This window comes from Neophocaena asiaeorientalis, unplaced genomic scaffold (genome assembly GCF_003031525.2).
Source record: "Neophocaena asiaeorientalis asiaeorientalis breed wild unplaced genomic scaffold, Neophocaena_asiaeorientalis_V1.1 scaffold202, whole genome shotgun sequence".
NCBI classification, from domain to species: Eukaryota; Metazoa; Chordata; class Mammalia; order Artiodactyla; family Phocoenidae; genus Neophocaena; species Neophocaena asiaeorientalis.
Window position 1 is genome coordinate 896938 of NW_020172627.1, and position 26530 is coordinate 923467.

General features: G+C 47.8%; 1 protein-coding gene across 5 annotated transcripts in view; it reads left to right on the plus strand.

The window, feature by feature from the left end:
- The window catches only part of WDFY4 (WDFY family member 4), a 271838-nt gene that overhangs the window by 80355 nt on the left and 164953 nt on the right, over nucleotides 1-26530 (plus strand). For all 5 annotated transcript variants that reach the window (XR_003002427.1, XM_024739045.1, XM_024739044.1 and 2 more), the window contains 11 exons: nucleotides 2942-3156; nucleotides 4352-4446; nucleotides 5391-5616; nucleotides 6039-6115; nucleotides 7169-7390; nucleotides 8032-8210; nucleotides 13110-13341; nucleotides 14401-14546; nucleotides 15594-15705; nucleotides 16416-16606; nucleotides 23050-23202. Coding sequence is in view for 4 of the 5 variants with exons in the window: in XM_024739045.1 (XP_024594813.1) it covers nucleotides 2942-3156; nucleotides 4352-4446; nucleotides 5391-5616; nucleotides 6039-6115; nucleotides 7169-7390; nucleotides 8032-8210; nucleotides 13110-13341; nucleotides 14401-14546; nucleotides 15594-15705; nucleotides 16416-16606; nucleotides 23050-23202 (1848 nt within the window). In the remaining variant the exon portion in view is untranslated. The remainder of the gene's footprint in view (nucleotides 1-2941; nucleotides 3157-4351; nucleotides 4447-5390; nucleotides 5617-6038; nucleotides 6116-7168; nucleotides 7391-8031; nucleotides 8211-13109; nucleotides 13342-14400; nucleotides 14547-15593; nucleotides 15706-16415; nucleotides 16607-23049; nucleotides 23203-26530) is intronic.

Sequence of the window (26530 nt, forward strand, 5' to 3'; positions counted from 1 at the left end):
CTCTAGCATCTCAGGCTGGCTGTGCAGATACCACAGTGACAGGGAAGGGGATTGTCTTCATCCATTCGGGCCACTATAACAAAATACCATATACCAGGTGGCTTACAAATAACAGAAATTTATTTCTCACAGTTCTGGAGGCTGGCAAGTCCAAGATCATGGTGCTGGCAGATTCGGTGTTTGGTGAGGACCCACTTCCACACTCATGGCACTCTTCTTGCTGTGTCCTCATGTGGTGCAAGGGAGGAGGGAACTGTCTGGGGTCTCTTTCCTAAGGCCACTAATCCCATTCATGATGGCTCTGCCCTCAAGACCTAAGCATCTCTCAAAGGCCCCACCTCCAAATACCACCACACTGGGGGTTAGGTTTCAACGTATGAATTTGGTGGGGAGAACACAAACAGTCCATTGCAGGGACCATGTTCTTTGAGTGATGAGATCTCTCCTTGACATCAGTGATGTTGACAGAGTGACAAAATCCTACCTGGGAGCAGTCCCCCTGAAAACCATTCTAATGTAGTTTATATTTTAAACTAAAATTGAATAGTCTAAAATTTTAAGTTGAAAATATTACCGAAGATATTGTAATGATGGGAATTTCACTGAATGCCGTCAGTTTGAGGCAGGAGCTATAGGCGTCATGCTTTTGGAAGGCGTGGGAGGATGGGAGGGTGAGCTGTGTGACCCCTTCCTTTTTTTTTTTTTTTTTCCTTTTTTTTCCCTTCCTTTTTTTAAAAAAAAATTATTTATTTATTTTTGGCTGCGTTGGGTCTTTGTTGCTCCATGCGGGCTTTCCCTAGTTGTGGCGAGCGGGGGCTACTCTTCGTTGCTGTGCACGGGCTTCTCATTGCCGTGGCTTCTCTTGTTGCAGAGCACAGGCTCTAGGCATGCAGGCTTCAGGAGTTGTGGTTGTGGCTCACGGGCTCTAGAGCGCAGGCTCAGTAGTTGTGGCGCACGGGCTTCATTGCTCCGCGGCATGTGGGATCTTCCCACACCAGGGATCGAACCCGTGTACCCTGCATTGGCAGGCGGATTCTTAACCACTGCACCACCAGGGAAGTCCCACCCCTTCCTTTTTAAAAAAATCTAGACACTGATGACAAACACTGTAAATATGTTTCACCACACATTGTAGTCCTTGAAACACATGTGCTACAAAACTGTGTTCACAGCCTGAAGAAGAACGCCATATTACAAATTTCTATCCCTTGGTGATACAGACATACTCTTGACCATCTCTGGGCAGGGTAGCCTCGAATAACTACATGCACAGGGAGGTAGGTGATGGTAGAGCGAGGTGATTCTGAGTGTTGGGTCCAGAGTCCCAGAGTAAGTGCCTTTATGGTGACTCCTGGCTTTACGTTGGTCGGCTAAGCTAGACATAATCTACATCACCATAGATCCCTTTTCTTGAAACCAGAGACTAGGGCAAATGTGTGCAATATGAAAAGCAGGCTAGGGTCTCCGCTTGGGTTCCCCAAAGTGGAGCCCGAAACAGGGCTACAGGTGCATGGGATTTGTGGAGGGAGGGACTCAGAAGAAGGGAGGTGAGGGAAGCAGAGTGGTGCAGGGGAAGGAGCTGAGTGAGGGCATGCTATCAGCTGAAGTCTAGCTTCAGCCTGAGCCTACAGGGTGGGGCTCTCAGCATGAATTGCACCACAGAGGCTGAAGGGCATGGCTTCATTGGCTGTAGTCTGGGGGCGCTGTATATATGTTTGTATTTATGTGTGCACACTTTTATGTATGTGTGTACGTGCATGTATGTGTACATGTACACACATGTATGCATGCATGAACATATATATGGGGGTTACATAGCAGGGCAGCTACAACTTAGGGGAGGTTGACCTCCACAGGAGGGGCAGCTGTGATGGGTACACTAACCTGGAGAAGGACGTCTGGGTGGAGCCCACATAGCCTCCACTGCAGGAAAACTCCATTAAGATCTAACTGGTATCCTGGTCATTTCAGAGAGTCTTATACAAAGTAAAAGAAAATGTGGGCAGTCTTAAGAGTTTTTATGAAGAAAATTCCACCCCCCAATTTATATATCCATGGAGGCTAGGAATTCCAGGGGTTTACCCTTTTATGAAGCAAGGAAGATTGCGAAAACAATGTATTGTATTTGGCTCAATACTGACTGAGCTGATTCTATGCACTCTATCCTGTGGGCTTCAAGGACATAAAGATAGTGAAGTGAGTTGAAATCTAGTAGGAGGAAGATAAGAGGCCAGCTGTCTGTGTGTCTGAAAGTGCTTAGCACAGAGAGATGGACAAAGGATGAGGGGTGCAGGGAAGGCTTCCCCACTGGAGCCGTGACTTCAAGGGCTTGTATGAGCAGGTGTGGTTTGGCACGTGAAGACGGAGCGGGCTGCAGCTGCCACAGCGAACAGCCTGGGTGGGGCACCTGCTGCAGGCTGGCACTCCCAGGAGGATTCCGCCTTCTAGACTGGGGGCGCAAACTCAAACACAGAACTGTTGAGTGAGCGATGCCAGTGGGTAGGGGGTGAGTTGTGGGACCCGCTAGAGGGCATAGCCGCTGCCCAGCTCCCACTGCTTCTTGACAGACACAGGATGGCAAAGCAGCATGACCAGATCTTTCCACCTTTTGAGAGAGGCCACAAGTCTGGACTTTTACGTGGAATCTCCATGCTTTTAAATGTTAGCAATTCAGAAACGGTTTAAACATTGTGCGGGTCAAGCACATGTCTCAGGCTGATGCAGCCTCTCGCTTGCCAGTTTGCAGTCTCTTTTAAGCTGTCTACCTGTTTGGCAGCTCCTGTGAGGAGGCCACATCTGAGAGGCACAGGACAGATGGGGTGCAGTAAGAACAGGCTCTCCTCACACCACCACCAACTCAAGGCCTAGTGGGGAGCTTACCAAAGTGGCCCACGAAACATGCCGACCTCCAGGGCTCACTGCTTGCTTTGGTTACTCTTAGCTTTCCAAGGAGATCCAGTGCTCCGTGACCAGTCACATCCAGTCCCTGGTGAAGTCGGAGAAGAACCGTCAGGTCATGTGTGAGGCGGGGATGCTCAGGACCCTTATGACCTACTGCCACCAGGCTCTGACCACCAGCAGCAGCCCCTTGCACTCGGGGCTCATCAGGATTTTTGAAAAGCTTGCTTCCCAAGCCATCGAACCAGACGTGTTAAGGTACCGTGTGCTGCACGTTAAATGCTGCCAAGCCCGTGGCAGCCATGCGAGTGCACAGTGGGCAGTAAGAGTGCCCCCTCCCCCTCCCCAGCAATGGACACTGCAAGTCCAGGGAGGAGCCTTGGGTCTGCAACAGTGTGAGGCCCGCAGAGCGGACGTAGCCCCTCCCATGGAGCTGATGTTCTCAGGGAGAGGGATAATAAGCAAAAGGTCCTGCAGACAACACAGAATAGCGCTGGATGGGATGCTCAGTTCAGAGTGGGAGCTCTGAGGAGCTGGGAGGACCAAAGTCGGGAGATTGGGTATAAAGAGGGGGACTTCAAGGGAGTGGCAGTGGCTGAGGCCTGTGGCCTGTGCAGTTCACCAGACCAGGTGAAGATGCCCTGCTGAGAAGGGTGGAGGATGTAGGGGCCTGACTGCCACGAGGCTAGACCACAGGGAGCTTAGCTGGTGTGACGGGCCGCGACTGGGCTCCCTACAAGGACGGGGAAAGACGCAGCACCACTGTGTCCTGTGGGGACTTCGCACTGCAGCCCCTCCATGAAGCCACATGTTTCCTGGAGAGCCACAGCAGGGAGAGAAGATGCGCAAGGAGGAGCAGACACAGAAGTCAGAAAAGCAGAGGAAAGAAACACTCTAGGAGGGAGGTCGGGGTCTCTTAAGTACTTGTGGCCAGGCCACCCTGCCCTAGACAGTGTAGGTGTAGGGAGGGTGGTGCCCAGGGCCACAGGCCAGCTGGACCCCTGCTGACACACAGGACCAAGTGCAGGGGGACGGAAGGCAACCCCTCCAGCCAGCAGGCATGGGACCCAGGGGCCAGGCCAGCCTCTTTCCTCCTCTAGCTGTGGGGCTGTCAGACAAGGCCACCGTGCTTAGTTCAGATGATTAGTCAATTCCATTAGAAACTTAAAAACAAAGTGTGACAAAGTTATTTTCCAACAAAACCCTTTTCCTCTCAGGATCCTCACTGGTTAAGTCAAAAGCACTTAAATTCACCAGCTCTCTGGTCTGAGTGCCAGGTCAGAGATGCCCTGTTTCTGTATGGCCTGAGAAAAGGTTTTCCAGGCAGAGAGAGGAAGGCCTGGAGGGGGAGCCAGCGAGCTCTGGGACCTAGGACAGTGCTCAGATGAAGCTGGAGAAAATTTCTGCTTGCGAAATGTCTTCATTTGGTTCTCTTGTTTGTTATGACATTCAGACAGTTTCTAGGTTTTGGAATTGCTCCACCTCCATCGGCTGCAGCGAAAATCCTCAGTTCATCTCACGTACATGGAGGGGACTCTGGATGCCCAGGTGAGGACAGAGGAAGGAGTAGGGGCAGGATAATGGGATTTAAAAGAGAATATGCATTTCTTGTAAGGGATCCTTTACAACATATGGGAAGCAGACAGATTTAAAAATGATTTTGCCTGCTGCTCAATGGAGCAAATGAGGAAAAAGCAGAAGGATCAGATCAGTGGTCCCCAGATAAAGACCAGATATGGAAGGAGGGAGACCCCTACCCCCATACAAGATGGTGATGATGAGTGTGTACTTGACCCCTTTGGGCCTGGAGCACGGAAACCTTCATGTCACAGCGCGTGCAGGAGTACCCAGCGCTGCCCCTGGGCAGAGGAACAGTGTCAGCTTTCTGCACAGCTCACAGCTCAGGGGGGAGTTAGGAGGTCAGGAGGACAAAGCATTGGCCTGGTGCCTGGAAAGATGCTGGTCCAGGGAACCCGCTTGGAGAAAAGAAGGACATGGACATGCTGAATATAAGATTGCATAGGACATTGAGGCAAGGAGGCCCAATTGAAAAGCAAGGATGGAGAGTCAGGCTTGAGCCGGCAGCCAGGGGTGGGAGCCAGAGCTTTCGAGGAGACAGCCTTTTGTGAAAGAGAGTGTGGAGGCCAGAGAACCAAGACAAAGCCGCAGTGAGCGACGGCCAATGGGGCAAGCCAGTGACAGCAACAGAAAACCTGTATTGGAAAGAGGTGGGGGCCACGATAGAATTAAAGTGAGAAGAAGTTTCTAGGAGGAGCAGGTTGTCACAATAGTTCCGTGTTGTGACAATCAGCAGAGAGCCCAGGTGGGAGGGCCAGCGGAGGGCCCAGGAGGTCACCCTCAGGGTTAGGAACGGCATGGTACTCTGCAGAGCCCTCCTTCGGGGCTGTGGCAGAAATGTGGGGGCTGTTGTCAGATGAGGGGCAGGAATGGTTTGAGCAAAGACACAGCTCTTCTCCTGCTTGCTGCCCTAGGGTCACAGGCAGTGACACCAGTGCCTGCTGAGGATCCCCTGGACACCAGCCCTCGCTCAGCAGTCACACAGGCCCGCAGGCCCTCAGGGCCATCCCAGGGCTCAACCACCGCCCTTCAGACAGCACTGAGCCTCATCTCCATGACCTCCCCACGCAACCTGCAGCCTCAGAGGGCAGCCCTGGCTCCATCCTTTGTGGAATTTGACATGTCTGTGGAAGGTTATGGGTATGACAGGCTTTCATATACTTGAAATACACTATTGATTTCCCAGTGCCTTGGGTGAATTATAATACTGATTACAAAAGTGTAGTTCCCATCGTCTCTCACACTCAGCTGTGGAAAATATCTGGGTCATGGACACCCTGTCTTCCCAGTGGCTTCTTAGAGGCAGTGTCCCCAGCTGTCTTGGGCCAGGACCCTCTCATTCCCCTGGTGTGTCTGCATTCACGTGCAGTGTGGACTGCCCTCCCCTCTAGCCTCCAGAGCAGATGCCTTTCTTAGGGTCATGGCGCCAGCATCAGGTGCTTTCTGTCCTTGGGGCCTCATGGTCTAGGAGGGAGTGAGGCTCCTGCAGAAGGACAGAGGGGGAAACCTCACGCCAGAGGTTGGCTTGCGGTTCAATGATCTGAGACACTTTCCTGTTCCAGCTGTTTGTTTATTCCAACCCTGTCTACGGTGATGGGAACCAGCACTGAATACTCGGTCTCTGGAGGGATTGGGACAGGTAGGTGCTTCCCTGGGGGTTTAGCTTGCTGAGGTCCCCTCCCCGACCTGGGAGTAAGTCCTTGGGGAGCCTTGATTTCAGATTTCCACTTGGCACTTCCAGAAAGCGTGAGTCTTCCTCTTGGTCCCGCTTGTCCCGTTGGTCATGCCTGCCTTCGGGCAGGGATGTCCTGTTCACTGTGCATCCCAAGGGCCCAGCCCATGGCTCTGCACAGAGCGGGGGCTCTGTTAGCACTGATGGGCTCGGTGGGTGAGTTGGTGGCTGAGCCTGGCTTTGATGCATTTTGTCAGTGATTGACAGAGGCTGAAATGGACACCTCACCCCCACCTTACGGCGCTCTCTAGAGAAGAACATGAGTTCTTTGTTGATGGCCGTCCAGTCTTTGGCTCACGTGGGGATCGACTGGGCCTCGGCATGCTTTGTACAGCGCTGCACTCGGCTGGAAACCAGGCACCCCTTGTTAGGAGAGCCAGGGTCTGGGTTTCTACGGGAGGGTAGGTGCTCAGGAGCCATTACATTCACGGCCCATCGGCGCAGGGTTCCAAGCCTGATTCTGCCCATTCAGTGAGGGCAGTGGGCCCTGCCTGTTCCACCAACCCTGTTACAAGGTGGGAGGGCATAGGTTTCCCTAGAGTGGAATATTCCCCAGGCAGGGCTTAGCCAAGCTCGGCCGGGGTCCTCTGCCCCACGTAGCACATGGCCTGGCTTTAGACCAGCTGACCTGTGGGCCACATGATGACGGGTCTCAGGGCTGTGCCACGTCTCCGCTCCCTGGGCAAGGCAGAATGGAATAATAGGTGGGCCAGCATTGGAGAGAGGCTTCGAGGATCTAGGTTCAAGTCCTGGAGGGAATATGACTTATTGCTGCAAGTATGAATAAGGAGACAAGAGCATCCTCCTGCGTGGGGTCATTGTAAAATAGGTGTGAGTCGGGTGGGGCGCAGTGCTAGCACACAGTAGGGCCACCCCTTTGCTGAGTCAGAGCCACAGTGAGTCTAGACAGGCTTCCGCAGCAGGACAAAGCCTAAGGGCGTGCTTGTGTTCTGACCCCAGGCGCTGCCAGGTCCTTCCCTCCGCCAGGGGGCCTGACCTTTTCCTGCTGGTTCCTGATCAGCAGGCACAGCTCAGTCACGGAGGGCCACCCGCTGCGCTTCCTGACCGTGGTACGCCACCTGGCCAGGACCGAGCAGCCCTTCGTCTGCTTCTCCGTCAGCCTCTGCCCGGAAGACCTCTCCTTGGTTGTGTCTACAGAAGAGAAAGAGCTTCAGCCCCTGGGTAAGGTTTCACCCACCCTTGGGAGAAGTGGGGCTGAGTCAGCAGCTCTTGGCCCAAGAGCCAGGGGGACCAGCCCTCCCTCAGTTGTACAGGTGGCTGGTCCTGGCTCTGCCTCAAAGAGCTCAGCTCGGCTCTCCAAGCTCACCTGCCAGCGATGGCCTGAACTGGCCTGAGATGGCCAAGGCCAGGGTATTATGGCTACGCCTGTTCTTGTGTGCCCCATTTCATAGTGAGACATTGACACTGGAAGGCCCAGGGTTTGGCTTGGCATCCTTTACACACAGCACAGCCGCCTAGGCTCCTTCCCTCGCAGGTATGTGCCAGCCTATGTGCATCACTGTGGAGGCAGCAGTCTAGTGAGGGGTAGACCCTGCAGCCTGACTCCTGGGCTTGAACTCTGGCTCTGCAACCTTAGGCAAGTTACCTAACCTCTTTGTGCCTCGGGATGGTAACATGGAAATCACGATAGTGCCTACCTCAGTGCCAGGCACAGAGCAAGAGCTCCAGCAATGACAGCTGCTGTCGTCAATATTCTGTGGTGGGGGGACTCGGCGTTGGCTCCATGGGCACAAGGCCCGCTTCTGCTGGGTTGCTGCTCTCTGACACTGCAGGCGTGGTCTGCTGTTTGTGTTCTCTTCCAGATGTCATGGAACCCGAGGATGACCCTGAGCCTTCTGCGGGACGCCAGCTTCGGGTCAGGTGTGGCCAGATGCTGGCCTGTGGTCAGTGGCACCACCTGGCTGTGGTTGTCACCAAGGAGATGAAAAGAAATTGTACTGTTTCCACCTATCTGGATGGACAGGTCATCGGCTCAGCCAAGGTAAGATGGTTTTCCTCAGTTGTACTTGCCCCATGGCCATGCCTCCCCGCCACACCACCCTAGAGTGGACTCAGTTCAGTTCTTTGCTTTTTTTTGGCAGCAGCGTTGGTATCTAATGAAACCCCCTTGCTGTTCAGAACACCTGGCTGAGCTCAGGCATAAAAAGAACATCTTTAGATGATGGTCACACAACCAGGGCAGAAACTAAAGCATGGAAATAAGAATGGTCATGACAGTTACGATTATAAGAATAATCATAAGAGAATATAAATCTCCAGAATGAACAAAACAAGGCTTCTCACATTTTAAGGTATGAATTCCCCAGGGAGGTCTGAGCAGGACCCAAGGTTCTACCTTTCTAAGAGGCTCTTTGGTGAATCTAATGCTGCCAGTCTACATGCTACACTTAGCAGCAAGACACAAGGCGTTGCAAAGACACCAAGATGTCTTGCCAGATTTAGAGCAGGAATGATGAGGAAAGGACGGTCCCCTGCTTAGAGAAGGTAATAGAATGTGAACACATAGCTGGAGGAAGCGTCTCGTCACTGTCATTTAGAGACACCTGAGGTCCTAGGGCATAAGGGAGAGGAAGCTGGGAGATGAAGACCTGGCAGGCGTGCTCCAGCGACCACTGTCAGAGGTCCGCAAAGAAGCCAGAGACAGAAGGACCCAGAAGACCACAGAGGGCAGGTGCAGCCAGATTTTCACCCAGGTTCCAGAGACAGCATCTCAACCTAGGCTATGTTCTTGAATGTTTGGGGAAGTCTTTTAAAAGTTCTCTTGCATAGGCTATACCCCAGATTAAATACAGCAGAATGTCTGTGAGTGGGGTAATTTGGTGATGTTTTCAAAGTTTCCCAAGTGATTCCAATATTAAGCCAGAATGGAGAACTTGAGATTAATAGGGTTTCCCATTTCAATAGTTTGACATTTGGGGCCTGATCATTCTTTGCTGTGGGGTCCTATTCTGTGTGTATTAGAACACTTAGCAGCATCTGTGCCCCCACCAAAGATGCTATAGCATCTCCTTCTGCCCAGCTGTGACCACCAAAAATGTCTCTAGACATTTCCAAATGTCTTGGTGGGGGAGGGCAAAATCGCCCAGGTTGAGAATCATTAGGTTAGAACAACCTAAATTCTGTGGAACACCTGAAGATGAATTTGATGCTATCTTCTGGTAAAGGTCATCAAAAAAAGCAGTGGTAACCAGAAAGATTCACCAGGAGCATGACAAAGGTCCTTCAAAACATAAAGTTAACTTTTTTCTTAAATCATTAACAATTCCTTCCCTCCCTCCCTTCCTTCCCTCATTAAATATTTATTGAACACCTACTAGATGTTAGGAATTGTCCATGCCTACCAGCCAGATACCTCCAGGAGCATGCATATAGTACAAAACAAGAGTTACATTTATTAAGCCTGCTGTAGCAAGAGACTCCTTACCCCATTGGGTACTAAGGACTTAGGAGGAGCTAATAGGATTTGGGCTCATTTTAGGTGAGTTTTTGGGAGGGTTCAAAGAAGTGGAGGTCAGTCTGTTCTGACTTCGGTGCTGTCAGAAAGGCAATTTGGTGTCTGTGTATGTTCAGAACTTTTTTTCAGGAGGTAGGAGGAATGGGGCAGGGCTTGAGCTGTCAGTGGAGAAGGAGCAGTGGTCACTCAACGTTAGCCAGGATGGAAAGTGTGGTCACATTTGTGGTTTCCCAGTGTCTTTGTTTTCCATCTGTTTAGGCATAATTACAGAGTGGGCTAGTTTTGGTCCTCTTTCACAGAATATGTTGGCATTCTGTCTTGTTTCACAGAATAGGTTGTGTTCTGTGAAATAGATCATGTACCTTGAGGCTAAGAGGCTTGTCCTATTGATATTTGGAACTTGCTTGCACCTAGCACAGGACTGGCATGCAGAAAGCATGCAATAAACACTTGATGAATTGCACTGAATTTATAGCCGCAAGGAGTAACATGGACTGGCTGATGGTATTGTTTAGTGAATTGGTACATGGATGAACATCCAACCCCGTGGGACCAGCTAAACCAGATTCAGTCAGCAGGAAGGTTGGAAGTGGTATGATGCTATGGGAATATGCCAAAATATGCCATGGAGAATGGCCAAGGGCCAAGTCTGACAGAGTTGACTTTCCAAGATGATTTTGACAAGTCTGGTCAGAATCAGCAAGTGAAATTTAATCGGGATAAACATAAAGGTCTGTGTTTAGATGCAGGTGACAGTTGGGCAAGAACAAAATGGGCTTTGGTTGGGGATAACCTAGTGAAAGAGCTGTTCTCAAATGTTAGAGCCTTTGCTTTTATTTCCAAGGGAAGTGAAGTTCAACTGTGAAAGGTGGGGAGTGTGTTAACAGCTTGAATTGAGCAAAATGATTTGGGAGCAACCTGAGACATCTTATGTCTATAAATCAATCTGAATAGTGCAGTGAGTATACACTGTAGGAATCTGAGAAGAAGGGGACAAGGTGGATTGGAGGGGTGGGGCACCTTTGTCAGGTGGGAGAAAAAGTCTCTGCCTACAAGGATGGGAAAGGGGAGAGAGAGCACAGTAGACCTCACTCTAGGTAGGCTTGACAGCTTGGAAAAACTTGGTTTGTTTTTATTTGAAAATCTTATTTAATTGGTAGGGATAAAAAGAATATTTCTGAAATTATATAACCTCTTATTTAAAAAATATGTATTTATATACATATTCATGTATAATTTTGTAGTTGTTATAAAAATAATATAAACACATTTTGAAATAACTGAAAAATAAAGAAGAAAGATTACCTACATTCCTTCTACCTTACCATCATTTATAGTTTCTTTCAGTTTTTATTCCTTTAGTAAAATAGTTGTGACTTTATTGTATAAAACCTTTTATATACTACTTAGTTAACACTATCATTTTAAAATGTTTTATCTACGTGGGCTATGAAACTATTATTTTTGAATTTCTGATAATCTGTTAACTATTTCTTTTATCGAAATTTTTGATAAAATTGTAGGCTAACATTTGGTGGTAAGAAAGAGATTGACCAAGTACCACTGGTGGCGCAGTGGTTGAGAGTCCGCCTGCCGATGCAGGGGACACAGGTTCGTGCCTTGGTCCGGGAAGATCCCACATGCCGCGGAGCAGCTAGGCCTGTGAGCCATGGCCGCGGAGCCTGTGCTCCGCAACGGGAGAGGCCACAACAGTGAGAGGCCCACATACTACAAAAAAAAAAAAAAAAGAAAGAAAGAAATCTTGTGTACCTTTCATCCAGTTTACTCCAATGGTAATATCTTGCAAAACTATAGAATATCACAGCCAAGATATTGACATTCATACAATCTGCTAATTCACTCAGATTTCCCCAGTTTTACTTGTACTTGTGTGTGTGTATTTAGTTCCATACAATTTTATCACATTTGTATGTTCTTGCATCCACTGCTCCCACCAAGATACAGAACATTTCCATCACCACAAGGATCTCTTTTGTTGTATTTTTATAACTACCACCACCACCCACCCACACCCCCTCCCAATCCCTGTCCCTAAACTTGGCAACCAGTGAGCTAAAATGTTGTCATTTAAAAGACCTGGTTATATCTATGGAATCATACAGTACGTGATATTTAGGATTAGATTTTTATTCAGCATAATTCTCTGGAAATTTATCTTAGTTGTTGTATGTGTCAGTAGTTCATCCCTTTTTCATTGCTGAGTAGTATTCCATACTACTCAGATATGGATACATAACCATTCACCCATTGAAGGACATCTGAGGTGTTCCCAGTTTTGGGATGTTACAAATAAAGCTGCTATGTACATTTATGTACAGGTTTTTGTGTGAGCTTAAGTCTTCATTTCTCTGGGTTAAATACCTAAGAGTCTAATTGCTGGGTCCTATGGTAAGTGCATGTTTAGTTTTATAAGAAACTGCCAAAATATTTTTCCATAGTGACTGTGCCATTTTCCATTCCCACCAGCAATGGATTGAGTCGTCCCGTTTCTCTGCATCTGGTGATGTCACTCTTTTTTAGTTAGCCATTCTGATAGGTGTGTAGTGATGATATCTCTTGTTTTTAGTTTGCATTTCCTTAATGGCTAATGAGATTGAACATCCTCTCATGTGCTTATTTGCAACTTGTGTATCCTCTTTAGTGATGTCTTATGCACGTGTTTCACTCATTTTCTAATTGGATTGTTGGCTTTTTACTGTTGAATTTTAAGAGTTTATCTAAATATTTTAGATACCCATCCTTTATTAGATATGTAATTTGTAAATAATTTCTCCTAATCTATAGCTTGCTTTTCATCCTCTTTCATATGGGATTTTGCAGAGCAAAAAAGTATTTAATTTTCTTGTGAGCAGTTACAGTTTCTGCATGTTCTTTGTTAGTGTATAGAATGCAATCGATCTTTGTGTGTTGATCATGTATCCTGTGACCTTGCTGAATTCAGGTATTAGTTCTAGGAAGTATCTTTTTTTTTGGTAGATTCTTTGGAATTTTCTACATGGACATACCATCTGCAAATAGAGACAGTTTTATTTCTTCCTTTCCAGTCTGTAATTATTTCTAGTATGTAAAACTTAATTAAGGTACCAATATTGGACATTTAAGTTCTTTGTGAAATGACTGGGAAGAAAAAGATGAACCTTTTAGTGGCACTTTATATTTCTTATCAAATTTGTTTCCAAAGGCACAGTGTCAGTTTTTTACTCCCACCAGCATTTTATAAACTGTTTTGTGCACTGTTTCTCAGCTTTGAGAGTTATCTTTGTAATGTTTTTAGATAAAACAAGTATTCACTTTGAGAGAAGAAGAAGGTACATCATTTTATATTTTATGTGTTTGTTTGATTAATTCTGAGGTTAAACACTTCCCATCTACATCATCCCCCTCCCAACCTTTTTATGTTAACAGATGTTGTACATTCAGGCCTTACCAGGACCATTCCTTTCAATGGATCCATCTTCATTTGTGGATGTTTATGGATATATTGCTACCCCTCAAGTTTGGAAACAAAAGTCATTATTAATATGGCGTCTGGGCCCTGCGTACCTCTTCGAAGAAGCCATCTCAATGGAAACTCTGGAAGTTATTAACAAACTTGGCCCAAGATACTGTGGTAACTTCCAAGCTGTGCATGCCCAAGGTATGGGGTGTTTTGATTTATAATGATCTTGCCGATACGATTTTTTAAATGGACATTCAGTTATTTATAGCTTATTTATAAAGAATAAACTCAGCACAGGCCAGTCATTAGGGAAAACCTCTGTAATTGGATCATTACATATTTACAATCCAATAGAAAATGTCAGAAAAGGAAATGACAATCTCCTTTCGATTTCAGTTCCAACACACATAATGGAGGAAAGTGGGTGGGTAATACCATCAGCAAAGAAAGGGGGAAGTGAATGAGATAAATAAGTTACATTCCTTTTAATGAAGAAGCTTTTTAACTAAAGTATACTGTTGTCTTCAATTATTAAACAGGCAGACAAAACGTCCACATTTTCATTATTGATTGTTGGCTGTTCAAGCAGGGAGCACAGCTCTCTGTGCTCTGTCAAGTCAACGGGGTCAGTGCCCATTTGGGAAGAATGATAAATGAATCTATGTATGGAAGACTTCGTGCCTGGTGAAGGGCGATTGAGTGCTCTGTAGTGTTTCTGTCTCCAGGCTCCATGTCTTCTTTGATCTTCATTTCCTCTGGCAAAGGGCACTGGCCAGAACAATGTGAGGAGGTCAGGTCCAGAGCCGAAGTTTCATCAACTCTCTGTTCACACCATGCTTCCTTCTCAAGTGCCACATGTGGCTCTCCTTGACTCAGCGACCTGGGCACTCATGCCAAAGGATGTGTTTACCATGTACATGCAGCTCATTGAAAACCTTAGGGCTTTCGGCCCAGCATTTTGGGAGCGAGGTTACATTCTCGATAGGTGTCTCAAGCTTTAGTAATCTCATACCTGGAATGCCTCTATTTTTATAGTAGGGTTAATATTCTGAGATTTCTCTACAGTTTTCTATGTGTCAGAAATCACAGGTAGGGGCAAAACATGTAATATATGACATACAATGTAACAACATATAGCAGCTACAAACATTCCTCAGTGATGACTTCGCCATGTGGCAGTAGGTACTTACTCTTCTGAGGCTTAATTTCCTACTCAGTAAAGTGAGAATAGAAATAACTGAAGATGTGTTATTTTAGGAGAGGACCCTTGTATGGAAGTGATGCCCCTGGTTGCAGAGGAAAGGGTTTCCTTTGGCCTTCATATAGCCAGCTCCTCCATCACCAGCGTTGCAGACATCAGAAACGCATACAATGAGGTGGACAGCCGCCTGATTGCCAAAGAGGTATGCCCTCTAACTTCACTTGCTGCTCCGTTTTGGAATCATGATCTCATGGCTTCCTTCAGCTTTCAGTGATTAAGTGAATACTAATTCATGGTTGTGCACGTGTAGACAGTTACACACAGGCGTGCTTCCCACTTCGTTTGTTAAAATATTTCATGACGCCCGCCCATTCGCATCTCTCAAGACTAAACCTCTTATTTCTGAGAAGAAGGTAGGTGCTCTTCATTTTCCTTGGTAGAGCAAGAACAAATGGAATATTTAAAAAACCTCTGTGACACTGGGAACACTACTGAGCTTCCCTTTTCTGGGTGCTATTGACCCCCCAACATTGCAGAATATTCTTTGAATCACTGTGTCTATGCAAACAACAAACTTGCAGAACAGCAAGCAGACATGTTTATAGATGAAGATGCCATTAGACTTCCTATTTCCTCATTCCTGCATAAAGAGCTCTTTTGCTTGCTGCTGATGAATTTGGGCTGATTTGTTTACGTTCTCTCCACCCTCACAGACAGAAGGCCCCTTCCCTTTACTGAGACGGCAGGATCAGGGGTTAAGTCCTGTTGAGCACCAAAGCTGTGCCTTACCAGCACAGAACCTTCTGCTGGAGGAGACCAGGGTCCCTGTCTGCCTGGCCATCTGAGACCGGTGATGCCAGGGCTTGCAGAGCTGGATGACCCTAGATCGGGAAAGAGGCAGCTCTGGCCTTCACAGCACCGTTCCACCTCCAGTGTCCTCAGGTCCTTCCTGCTCTCATCAGCTCCTCACTGTGAGCATTTGTTTACACTAGTGAGCATGCGGGACACTGGTGGCGCAGTTGTATAACCGAAGTTGCTCCCTTATGATTAAGCCAGAGCCTGGGAGGCAGGACAGGGGAACCTGAATTTTGGCTTCAGTCCCTCTGACTGTTGGTTCAGTTATTATTCATTCATGGACTTACACTTACGGAGTGCCAGGCTTGGGGGTGCCGGCCCCCCAGGAGCTCATGAACAAGACCTCCTCCTTCCCAGGAAGGTTTCTTGGATTAATTGTTACCAATTTCTCTAGATGAACATTTCATCCCGCAACAATGCCATACCTGTGTTCTTGCTAAGAAATTGTGCGAGTCACCTCTCGGGTTCTCTTCGAACCATTGGAGCCGTGGCCATAGGCCAATTAGGTATGAACCTTTACTGCTATTTGGGAAGAAGGGTTGTAGCCGTCATCGCTTGTGCAGCCTGGAATTCTGGAGCGGCAGGCAGGACTGAGAGGGCTGAGGAGCTGGAACAGTGAGGGCGAGAGTTGGGAGTTAATCTCACCAGAGAGTTAGCCCCCCTGCAGAGGTCAGTTCACTTTGCTGCATCTGACAACTGGTCGTGAACTCGCTACTAACCGGGCTGGCGTCTCTGCACAATGGAGGGAGTACAGTGGGGCCTCTGAGCAGAGGCAATGGTTGTGGTTGTTTGGGTGAAGACAACAGCCAGCGACTGTTGGTTGCCTTGCAATCAGGCAGGAGCAAAGCCATGAACTGATGCAAGGGTCCAGCGTTGCAGATCTAGAGGGCAGACAAGAGCCAGAAGTTGTCAGAGCAGCCAGCAAACTGAGGCTCAGAGGGCAGCTGGCTCATCCGGCACTCTGGACTGAGACGGAGGGTGGAGGTCTGAAATCCCTTGGGCCGTTTCAGCCTTCTGTGACCCAGAAAGGACTCAGCACAGGATTTCTCATTGACCTAAAAGTTTCAAAGCCCCTACTTTTCCTCCCAGCCTGTCCTGTGCACAGGCCCCCCCGCTGTGAGTGGAGGATGTGCCAGACAGCTCTTGCGTGGTGCCGCGGGAACTTCCACTGCAGTGAAGCTGTAGTATACTCAGGAATGCCCTTTGTCCCACACAGGGGTAAGGGTGTTCCACTCCAGCCCTGCTGCCAGCAGCCTGGACTTCATCGGTGGCCCCGCCATCCTCCTGGGCCTCATTTCCTTAGCAGCGGATGACCACACCTTGTATGCAGCTGTGAAAGTCCTGCACTCGGTCCTGACCAGCAATGTCATGTGTGATCGCTTGATGCAGCTCATCTGTGGGTACCAGGTAATCCCACCCTCACATCTGAGCCTGCAGTGCCCCCCCTGCAAGGAGCTGGCATCCCCGAGGAACAGGGAGGAGGCTTGCTGGCCCAAGTGGACATTCCCACTAGTATGACTTTTGGAGAAGGGAAGCTGAAGGTCCCTGGGTCCTGAGACCAGTGTCACCAGAGCAGAGGGCCAGGTGACAGCCAGCCAGAGAGGGGCTCTGATCAGGATGGGGATGCTCACCTGTCTGCAGCTGCCGGCACCTTTCACTGATGAATTCAGGAATCACTTGTGGTCCCCCCACTTCGCATCTAGCATGATGGCTAAGAGCCTAGACCGTAGAACTAGAATGCTGCGTTTGAATTGAGCCTCTGCCTAACTTACTACTTAACCTTGCCTGAGTCCTGAGTTATTAACCCTCTCTGTCTCGGTTTCTCCACCTGCACGATATGATCTATCATATCTCCTGTATCATGGGGTTGCAGTGAGGACTAGATGATTTAATACAAGTGAAGGGCTTAGAATTATGTCTGGCCCAGAGTAAGTGCCCTAGAAATGTTGGCCATCTTCAGTTCTTAATCTCTGTGTGCTTCAGTTCTCCTCTGTGTAAAATGGGAATAATAGCAACACCTATTTTGTAGGATTGTGATAACTGAGTTAATATATGCTGAGTGCTTAGACATGTGCCTGCTCAGAGTAACTGCCGTGTGTGTGCACTGTGCTTGTTATTGCTATTTACTGTTCGTAATGTCAGATGAGTTGTAGACACTGTCCTTCAGGAATGCCCTGCCTGGCTGGGAAGCAGCCCAGAAAGGCCTCATGCAGGGCAGGAACAGGGTCAAAGCCTAGACAAGGTCACTGGGGCACAAAGGCTACAGTTTCCTCCTGGGCACAGTGGGGGCAGGGGGAGGGCCTCCCTGTCTCTTCGGCCCCCGAGTCAGGGTCTGAGAAGAAAGCTGTATGGTGTCACGTCAGGCTCACCCCCTCTTACCTAGACTGCTGCCACAGCCAGACAGCATCCCCTTCCTCCTGCCTCTCCCTCAAGGTCCACTGATGCCAGTCACAGTTCTACATTATAGACCTGATGACACCTCCGCCTCGTGCAAACCCTTCAGACACGTCCGGTCGTTGATACAATATCCCAACTCCTAAAGGCCTTTCTAACTGGATACCAACCTGTCCTTCCAGCCCCACCTCCCACCCGGCCAGCGTTTCATACCCTACACTCCTGTGTCCTCAAATCCCGTGTGGTCATGGATCACTGAACACATAGTGTGACCCTGTGTTCCTGTGCCCACGGTTTGCTGATCATTCTTCCCAGGCACATTCCTTCTTGTTTTCCCAGGTCGAGCTCCAGTGCAAGGGAGACGTCTCCCCTGACCCCTGCACTGCCCGTGTGGTCGTCTCCTGGCCCCTGTGGCACTGTGTGTAAGCCCAGGTCTACCTGCTCTCATGCAGGGCTGTGATGATCACTCTGTTCGTCTCCATCAGACTGTAATGGTTAAAGCCCTGGGCTTTTCTTGTTCTTTGCCAGTGTATTACTGAGACCAGAAAGACTCAGTAAATATTTGGGGGATAAATGAATGTGTGTGGCCAGGCTTATATCAAAATGCAAGTATTGAGGCTCCTGGTATATAACAGTTTTCTCTGATTATATTGTTAAAGGCAGTAGTAGTGGGATTTGTCCCAGTTCAGCACATGGATGTCCACTCTGGCTAGGAATTTTAATAATTACTGTGAGCATTTCTAAAAAGGTCCAAAGCAGTTCCTGCTCTCGTGGGTACACCTAGAAGGATAAAATAAGACGAATACCAGAATAATTTTAGTACAAATCAAATGCAACAAGTGTCCGAGATTCTCTTCCAGAGCTACCACAGTCTCCGTGACCCAGTGGTTACCCTCCATCTTCCCAGAACCCTGGAGCTCCTAAGAGCTGGGCCCTGTTGTGTTCACCGTTGTCTCCTCGCTGCCCACTGCAGGGCCCAGCACGTCGTGAGTTCTCAGTGAGTGCTTGTCGTATGAATGCAGTGCCTTGGGAGCGTTAATGTGCTCCAGAGCTGCCGAGGTGGCCGCATCACACTTGGTAGAGGAGTCACAAAGAGCTTCTTTAAAAAGAAAGGGGATCGGAGAAGGCCTAGAGGACTGGATTGGCTGAGTTTTTCAGAAAGAGATGGTAGAGGCAAAAAAGTGGCCCTTGAATGGAATCTATTTACTCAACTCATAGTGACTGAGCACCTCCTAAGAGCCAGGCACAGTGTCAGGCTAGGGATACAGATGAATAAATGGGTTTAGTCCCTCCCTCCATGGAAATTTCTGTCTGACTCAGTCTGTTTAGGCTGCTATAAAAGATACCATAGATGGGGTGGCTTAACAGCCACAGAAATTTATTTCTCAGAGTGCTATAGAGTGAGAAATCCAAGACCACGGTGCTGGCAGATTCGGTGTCTGGTGAGGACCTACTTCCTGTTTCATAGACAACCATCCTTCTGCTGTGTCCTCACATGGCAGAAAAGATGAAGGAGCTCTCAGGGGTCTATTTTATAAGGATACTAATCCCACTCACGAGAGCTTCATCCTTATGACCTAATCATCTCCCAAAGGCCCTGCCTCCTAATACCATCATACTGGCAATTAGGTTTCAATATATAAATTTTGAGGAGATACAGTCAGCCTACAACACTGTCTAATGAGGTAGAGAGAAAAATATTATCACGAGACAAGGACTCCCAAATAGTTTGAGTAAAGAACCCATCAGATTCAGAGATTCGTTGTACCTTTACATGTGAAGGCAGAAGAAAAAATTTTAAAACTCTTATGGCTTACAACAGAAATATTTCAAAAATTTATGTATTCAGGGAGAGAGGTAGTGGTAGACAGGTGGGAAATGACAGGTTTGAGTAAAGAAACAAGATTTTTATTATTTTTTTTTGCCTTCCGTGACTACTGCTTATAAAACAGAACCCTCATCTCTTTCTAGACACATTTTCTTGCTTTGTTTCTTCCCAATGCGCATGCCTGTTTGGCATGTTGAATATGTACTTGTTGCCATGTTTGTGGTCTGTTTTGCCCCTAAACACAAGCCCCATGAGGACAGGACTTGGTTTGCTTGTTCATTGTTGCATCCTAAGAGCACATGGTAGACAGTAAGTGTTTAGGAATGATTTTTGGAATGAATCAGTGAATGAAAACAAGGGTCTTCAATTAACTGGCTGGCTCAGGAGTGGGTTTAATCATTTTTTAGACGTTTACTCTGTATTCATCTGTTGGTTTGCTGATTGGAGAGCATAACCCTTCCTATCTGTTATTTCTATCAAACTTATTTATCATCCTCTTGTCAGACTAGGTGACATCCAACCAAGTTTTATAAGATGGATTTTCATAACATGGTAAAGATGGAGGATGGTGTTCTAGATTAACATTATGAACACTTAAGGGATCCAAGATGGGTTCCTCGACGTGGCCGGGAGGAAAGTACAATTGCAGGCAGGTGCACAGCCTAGATGGAGACGGAGGGAAGGGTCAGAGCCCTGCCACTCCAAGGAGCATGGATCTTATCTCAGAGGTGATGAGTAACCATTCATAGGCTTAGAACAGGGAAGTGGAATGAATGATGCTTTAGAATGACATTTGACACCTGTGTGGAAGATGGTTTGAAGGGTCAGGATCGGAGACTGGATAGAATCCAACATGATGTGAGACTGCATCCCGGATCGGGGAGACTTGGAGTCTTTGTGAGCAGTCTTGGCACGTAGCATATGAAAACAGCCAGTGCTGTGCACCCAGAGTGCTGCCGACAGGAAGGTGTAAGACATTTGGGACATGCTAAGTGTGAAGTGACTGTGAGACATCAAAGGTAAAATATCAGGTGGGATACCCAGCTCTGGAGTTCAGAAGGGCGTGCTTGGTGGGAGGTATAGATGTGAGAGTCATCAATAGCATCATGATGGTATTTAATCTAAGGGAATTGATGAAATAACCAAAGAAAAGGAGTAGTGAAGAGGACAAAGGAGGAAGCAGTGAGGAACTAACCAGGTAGAGCTTGGAAATATGATGAAAACCCAACAAGGGAGGTTGAGAGGGAATAAGGAAGGGAAAACAAAGAAATGCTTTGTCAAAGAATTTGAAAAATGAAGTGTTTTGAGAAGGTGGGCATAGTCAAACAATGCTAGATGCTGATAAATAACGCAGCAAACTAAGGACAGAGAAGGCCCTGTTGGACTTGGCACCTGGGAGTCACTAGTGACCTTTCTAAGGCAGGTGGGCAGGAAGAGGCAGCAACCAGCGGAAGGGGATTGAGAAGAGAATGTGAAGTGAGGATGTGGAGCCTGAGTGTGTTGATAGTGCTTTCTGTTTTTTAATTTTTAAAAAATCTTTGGCTGTGTTGGGTCCTCGTTGCTGCGCAACGGGCTTTCTCTAGTTGTGGTGGGCGGGGGCTACTCTTTGTAGCAGTGTGAGGGCTTCTCATTGCTGTGGCTTCTCTTGTTGCAGAGCACGAGCTCTAGGCACACGAGCTTCAGTAGTTGCAGCACACCACGAGAGCTCAGTAGTTGTGGCGCTCGGGCTCTGGGGTGTTCAGGCTTCAGCAGTTGTGGCTTGCAGGCTTAGTTGCTCCACGGCCTGTGGGATCTTCCCAGACCAGAGCTCGAACCCGTGTTCCCTGCATTGGTAGGCAGATTCTTAACCACTGCACCACCAGGGAAGTCCGATAGTGCTTTCAAGAAGTTTACCTACAAAGAAGAGTAGAGAAATGGGGCCCAAACTAGAGGGATTAGGGTTCAAGGGAAGGTTATCTTTAGAAGGAGAACTACAAGGCATATTTGTCGGGAAGAAGGTGACAGAAGAGAGAAGGATGGATGAAGCTAGGAGAGAAGAGCTATCCCAAGGAGCAGGTGAGGGATGGGTCCCAGAGGCCAGGTGAATAGAAACCCTGCTGGTGACAGGAAGGAATGCAGTGCAGGCATTTGTGGATCTGATGGTGGGGACATGGGAGTGTTCACATCTGATGGGTTCTAAATTCTCAGCTGTGTACTGAGTCAGGTGGTGGAGGGGAGGGAGGCTGAAGGAGAGAGAAGAGATGAGATCATCATCTTTAGGGTGAGGAAAGACAGCTTACTAAAAAAAGAGTTGGACTGCCAGGCCAAATTGAGTACCAATTTGACATTTGACACTGTTAATGTAAAGTGAAACCAGTCAGCATGAGTGATTTTTCTCAAGCAGCTTTCAGCCATCCTAATTATGTCCTGGTTGGGGAGTGGGGATATGCTGAAGAAGTGACTAGAACAGTCTGAAAAGATATTATTTTCTGATTACAATTGTCTCAGTCAGTTTGGGCTGCTATAACAGAATACTATAGACTGGGTGGCTTATAAACAACAGAAATTAATTTTCTCACAGTTCTGGAGACTGGGAAGTCCAAGATCAGGGTGCCAGCATGGTCAGGTTGAGTGAGGACTCCCTTCTGGATTGCAGATGGCTAACTTCTCATTGTATCCTCACATGGCAGAGCAGAGAGAGGAAGAAAGCTCCCTTGTGACTCTTATAAGGGCACTAATCCCATCTGTGAGGGCTCCACCCTCATGACCTCATCTAATGCTAATTATATCCCAAAAGACCTGTCTCCAAATACCATCATATTGGGGAATAGGGTTTCAACATGTGAATTTGGGGAGGAACAGACATTCAATTCATAACAACAAGTGAGACTTCCTAATGACACACTGGAAGAGCGTGTCTGAGGACAGGGAGAAGGGTGGACCGTGTCAGATACAGGCATAGGGAATTGAGCTGTGGATGAGCTGAGCTGAGAATCCAGATGGAGTTGATGCAAGTGGATGGTGGGTCAGCCTGACTTTTGTGTGACTGAGGTCAACAGAGACATGAGGCTAGGTGAGGTCCATCTTATCTTATCTTATCTTATCTTATCTGAGATGAGTATGGGCCACTGGGATCCCAGTGCCTCCAACTCGGTATGGATGCTTGCGTGTTGCCAGTTTCCCAGGGCCTGGCACAGCAGAATGGCACGTCTGTTGGCAGCAGCCTGAAGTGAAGCTGATGTAACTGGGTTCGTGGGCCGGTGGTGGCTTCCTAGTGATATAGCAACATCTGTAGGATGGGTATGAATGTAGGATTCAGTAAAGGAAAATGAGAAAAATACTCAGAAATGTAGAAAGAAACCAGGAGAAGGTGGCATTCGGGAAACGTGTAAGATTCAGGAAGGAGCCGGGGGCCCACAGTGAGAGGTGAAGCCTCAAGTACAGAAAAGCAGACACTGGTGGGGAAGCAGCCACAGAAGTTGGTATATGTTTTCCTTCTGATAACAAGGGAATGGAAGAGGTAGCACCAGAGAGCGGAACGTTTTCAGACTGGGCTGACCAAAGGTGCTGGTAGGAACGAGTGGGTAAGGAAGAAAGAGCGGTGACGATGCATTCACGAGTAAACTGCTTTGTGTTTTAACCTTTGCAGATAATGGCGTTTCTCCTGAGGAAAAAGACCTCTTTCCTAAACCATCGCATTTTTCAGCTGATCCTGTCTGTTGCTGGCACCGCAGAACTGGGCTTTGGGTCCTCTGCTATCACCAACATTGGTGTATTCCAGCACATCCTCTGCAATTTCGAGGTAAACTGGAGACTGGTCACTAGCCCTAAAGGAACAGGTGTGTGATGGTACAGAAAGCCTGGAGCTTTCTCTAAACCCAGCATGTCAGCTTCCTCGATGGTCAAGATGATAGTGAGAGAGAAAACTGACAAGACTTTGGAGTTCAGAGGCCTTGTTTAATAATTAACTCCTACCACCAATGGGCTGTGTGGCCTCGGGCATGTCTCTTGACTTCTCTGAGTTTCAGTCTTCTCATGTGTGAAAGGGAGACCATCTCCTCTCCCTCACAGGCTGGTGTGGGAGCCAAATCAGATAGTATCTGGAAAAGGATTTTAAAAGTGTAAGCTTCCATATATAAGAAGGATTTTAAAACATACCAATTCCTTTGGATGGTGCTTTGCTGTTTATAAATGTTCCTTTAAAGGGATGAGTGAGAGATGCTGAGGGCACACCTGAGGCTGAGTGAGGAGTACTGCACAGACCTTTGGGTGGATAGATCCATTCACGAAGCATCGTTTACTGAGTGCCCACTAGGGTCGGGCACTGGTGTGTTCTGGAGACATGGTGATAACCAGAATGCAGCCCCTGCACGCAACAGTGGGGCCCAGGACACGACAGAGGTGGTGCTACAATGTGCTGGGTGCCAGTGAGGGAGGCACAGGGCGTCTGGGGAGTGGAAGGAGAGGACAGTCAGCTCAGCAGATCCGGGCTCTGGGGCTGAGTTTGACAGAATGTGTTCAATGGGGGAATATTTCAGGTGGATTGGATGCTATTTGCTCACATGTGGGAATGAGAGCAACCATGGGGATTTGAGAGCAAGGGGCTTGGGGCACCTGTGGGGATGTTGTTGCAGGTAGAGGTGAGGCTGGAGGGGGAGGGAGAGAAGACAGCGGGGGATGGTAAGCTGCAGGGCGCACACTTTAGCCGGTACACACTGCAGTCCATGGAAGTATTTTTAAAACTGTTTATTTTAATTAAAAAATAATAAGTGCTTGTTATAGAATATTTTAAATTACAGAAAAATGGAAGAAAAACTCCTCTTTCTGAGACCCAGACGACTGTTGTTAACTTTGAATGCATCCCTTTTTTTGTACTTTCTATGCATAATATACGTATTTTTTAAAAATCATAGTCATGATCATAGTGTAGGTATTATTTCTCCCAGCTTCTTTTATGAGCTAATCTTGATACCAGAACCAAAAAAGGATAGTATGGGAAATGAAAAAGTACAGGTCAATCTTACTCATAAATAAAAGCTACAAAAAACCTAAATGAAATACTATCTAATTGGACCAGGCCAGGATGAACATCCAGACCTGGATCTGCAGATAGATGCAAGGCTTGTGGGGGAATCCAGCAAGGCCTGCGATACGGGCTTCCTGTGCACAACGGGGAAGCAGATATGCACAAATGGCTTTACCACCCTGGTAAACAAGACAGCATGCCTTGGCAGCACTGCTGCCCCTTCCAAAATGCTGTGGCCGTGCTCAGGCAGCTTGGTTCCATGATATCGTTGCCATCAGCCTAGCCCAGGAATGACCCATGCAGGAACCCACAATGCTCCCACTGCCTGTTCCTGGAACCACCATGGGCACCACCCGTCCCCTCCCTGAATAAACTTACCCCTCAGCTGAGCCAGTGCTTTTTCACTGGGGTTAAGAAAATAGGCAACCAATAAAAACAAGCAAAAAGATGCTAAAAACCCACACTAAAACAGAATGAAATGAAATAAAATTTTTAAAATATTGGGAGGAGAGACTTTCAAAAAGAAGAAGAGTTTCCCCAGTGTCTGCCTACATCAGGTGAAGTAAGGGCAGGGCTGTGTGGGTTGTGTTTAGAGGTCACTGACGGGCCCAGTGAAGAGTAAATGGTGGGGTCAGACATGAGGTGAAGAGCGGGGAGGAGGCAGGAAGGAGACAGTCACTGGGCTTTTGAAGAAGAAAAAGAGAGAGAAGAAAATAGGAGGAGAAGCGTTTCAGAACTTAGATGGGAGACTTGAGCAGTGAAAAGGGGGTGGTTAAAATACCAGTGTGAGAATCAAACTGACAGGACAAGTCCTTCAAGGAAAGGGAGGGTTTGGAGACCAGAGAGTGGGTTACAGGAGAAGGCGCGTGATCCTTGATGCCGGGTGTGCAGCCAGGAGGGACAGGAAGTTGAGAAGCTGCAAGGGACAGGAAGTCGAAGTCACGCATGTCTTAGGCTTGTGGTCTCAGAAAAGGCCACCTCTTTCTGAGAGTGAGCTGGTCCCAGGAGTGGGGAGAGAACAGAATTTGATATTCGAACAAACTTAAGCCAGACATCTCGATGCAGTCTTTCGTACAGGGGTTATGTGACACAGGATGACAACCGCAGGATTCAATTATGCATGTTTCCCAAAATTCAGACAGTTGGTATTATATAAAATAATTTCTAAAACAGCTAGGCAGCCTCAAATGTGCTGCGGCAACTTCTTATTGTTCTAAAGCTCTGGAAAAGGGAACAGGGGGAGGGGTATTGTTTCGTGGGAAGGGTAAGGGGTACCACAGGGTTCCTGTCTTACTTTCTCAGCTCTTCCAGCTCCCGACACAGAGCATGCTGTATCATTTGCTCATGATTGCCTTCGTGAATGAATGAATGAATTCCAAGTATGCAAAGCTCTTGGCACCCTCTCGAGTATGTTGGGATGCCATGTCTGGCTACGCCTACCTTCCTGGGAGCTACATCGATCCACACCAGCTCTCTTAAATGGCAGCTGCCCCACCTCTGTGTGTACTCGGCAGTGGCTGTGCTTACAGGAGCTGGAAATCTGTCAGCCTGTTTCTGGCTTAAGAGAAATGCACTTATCTTACTTTGGTTTACTTTGCATTCACTCCTTTAAAAAATGTAATGGATCCTTATTAAGTGCCCACTACATGGCATGTGTAATGCTGGGCCCTGGGGATTGGGGAGGAACAGTCTCTGCCTTCCTGATAAACTTATGTCCACTGAGACTCTTCTGTTTTCCCCAGTAAGTAAAAGGATGGAGCCACGGCCACCGGCTTGGTTCAAGTGAGGTTGATTATTGACCCTCTGGGTCACTGTCTGCAGGAGATGCCTGTAGGGGAACACAGAGAGGAGGCAAGAGGGTGGGCTTCATGGTCAGACTGACCAGGCTTTGAAGCCATCTCCGCCAATTAAAAACCGTGGGGCGCCAGACAAGTTACTCAGTCTCTCTGAGCCTCACTGTTCTTACCTACTAGACGCAGGTAATGGTATCGTTTTAGGCCTTTGTATGATGCTTCTTGCCTCAAGCAAATGGTATCATTTGTGAGTGTGAGCTCTTTTTGCTGCTGTATGAGTTCACTCCTATAATCCTACACCTGAACCGTAT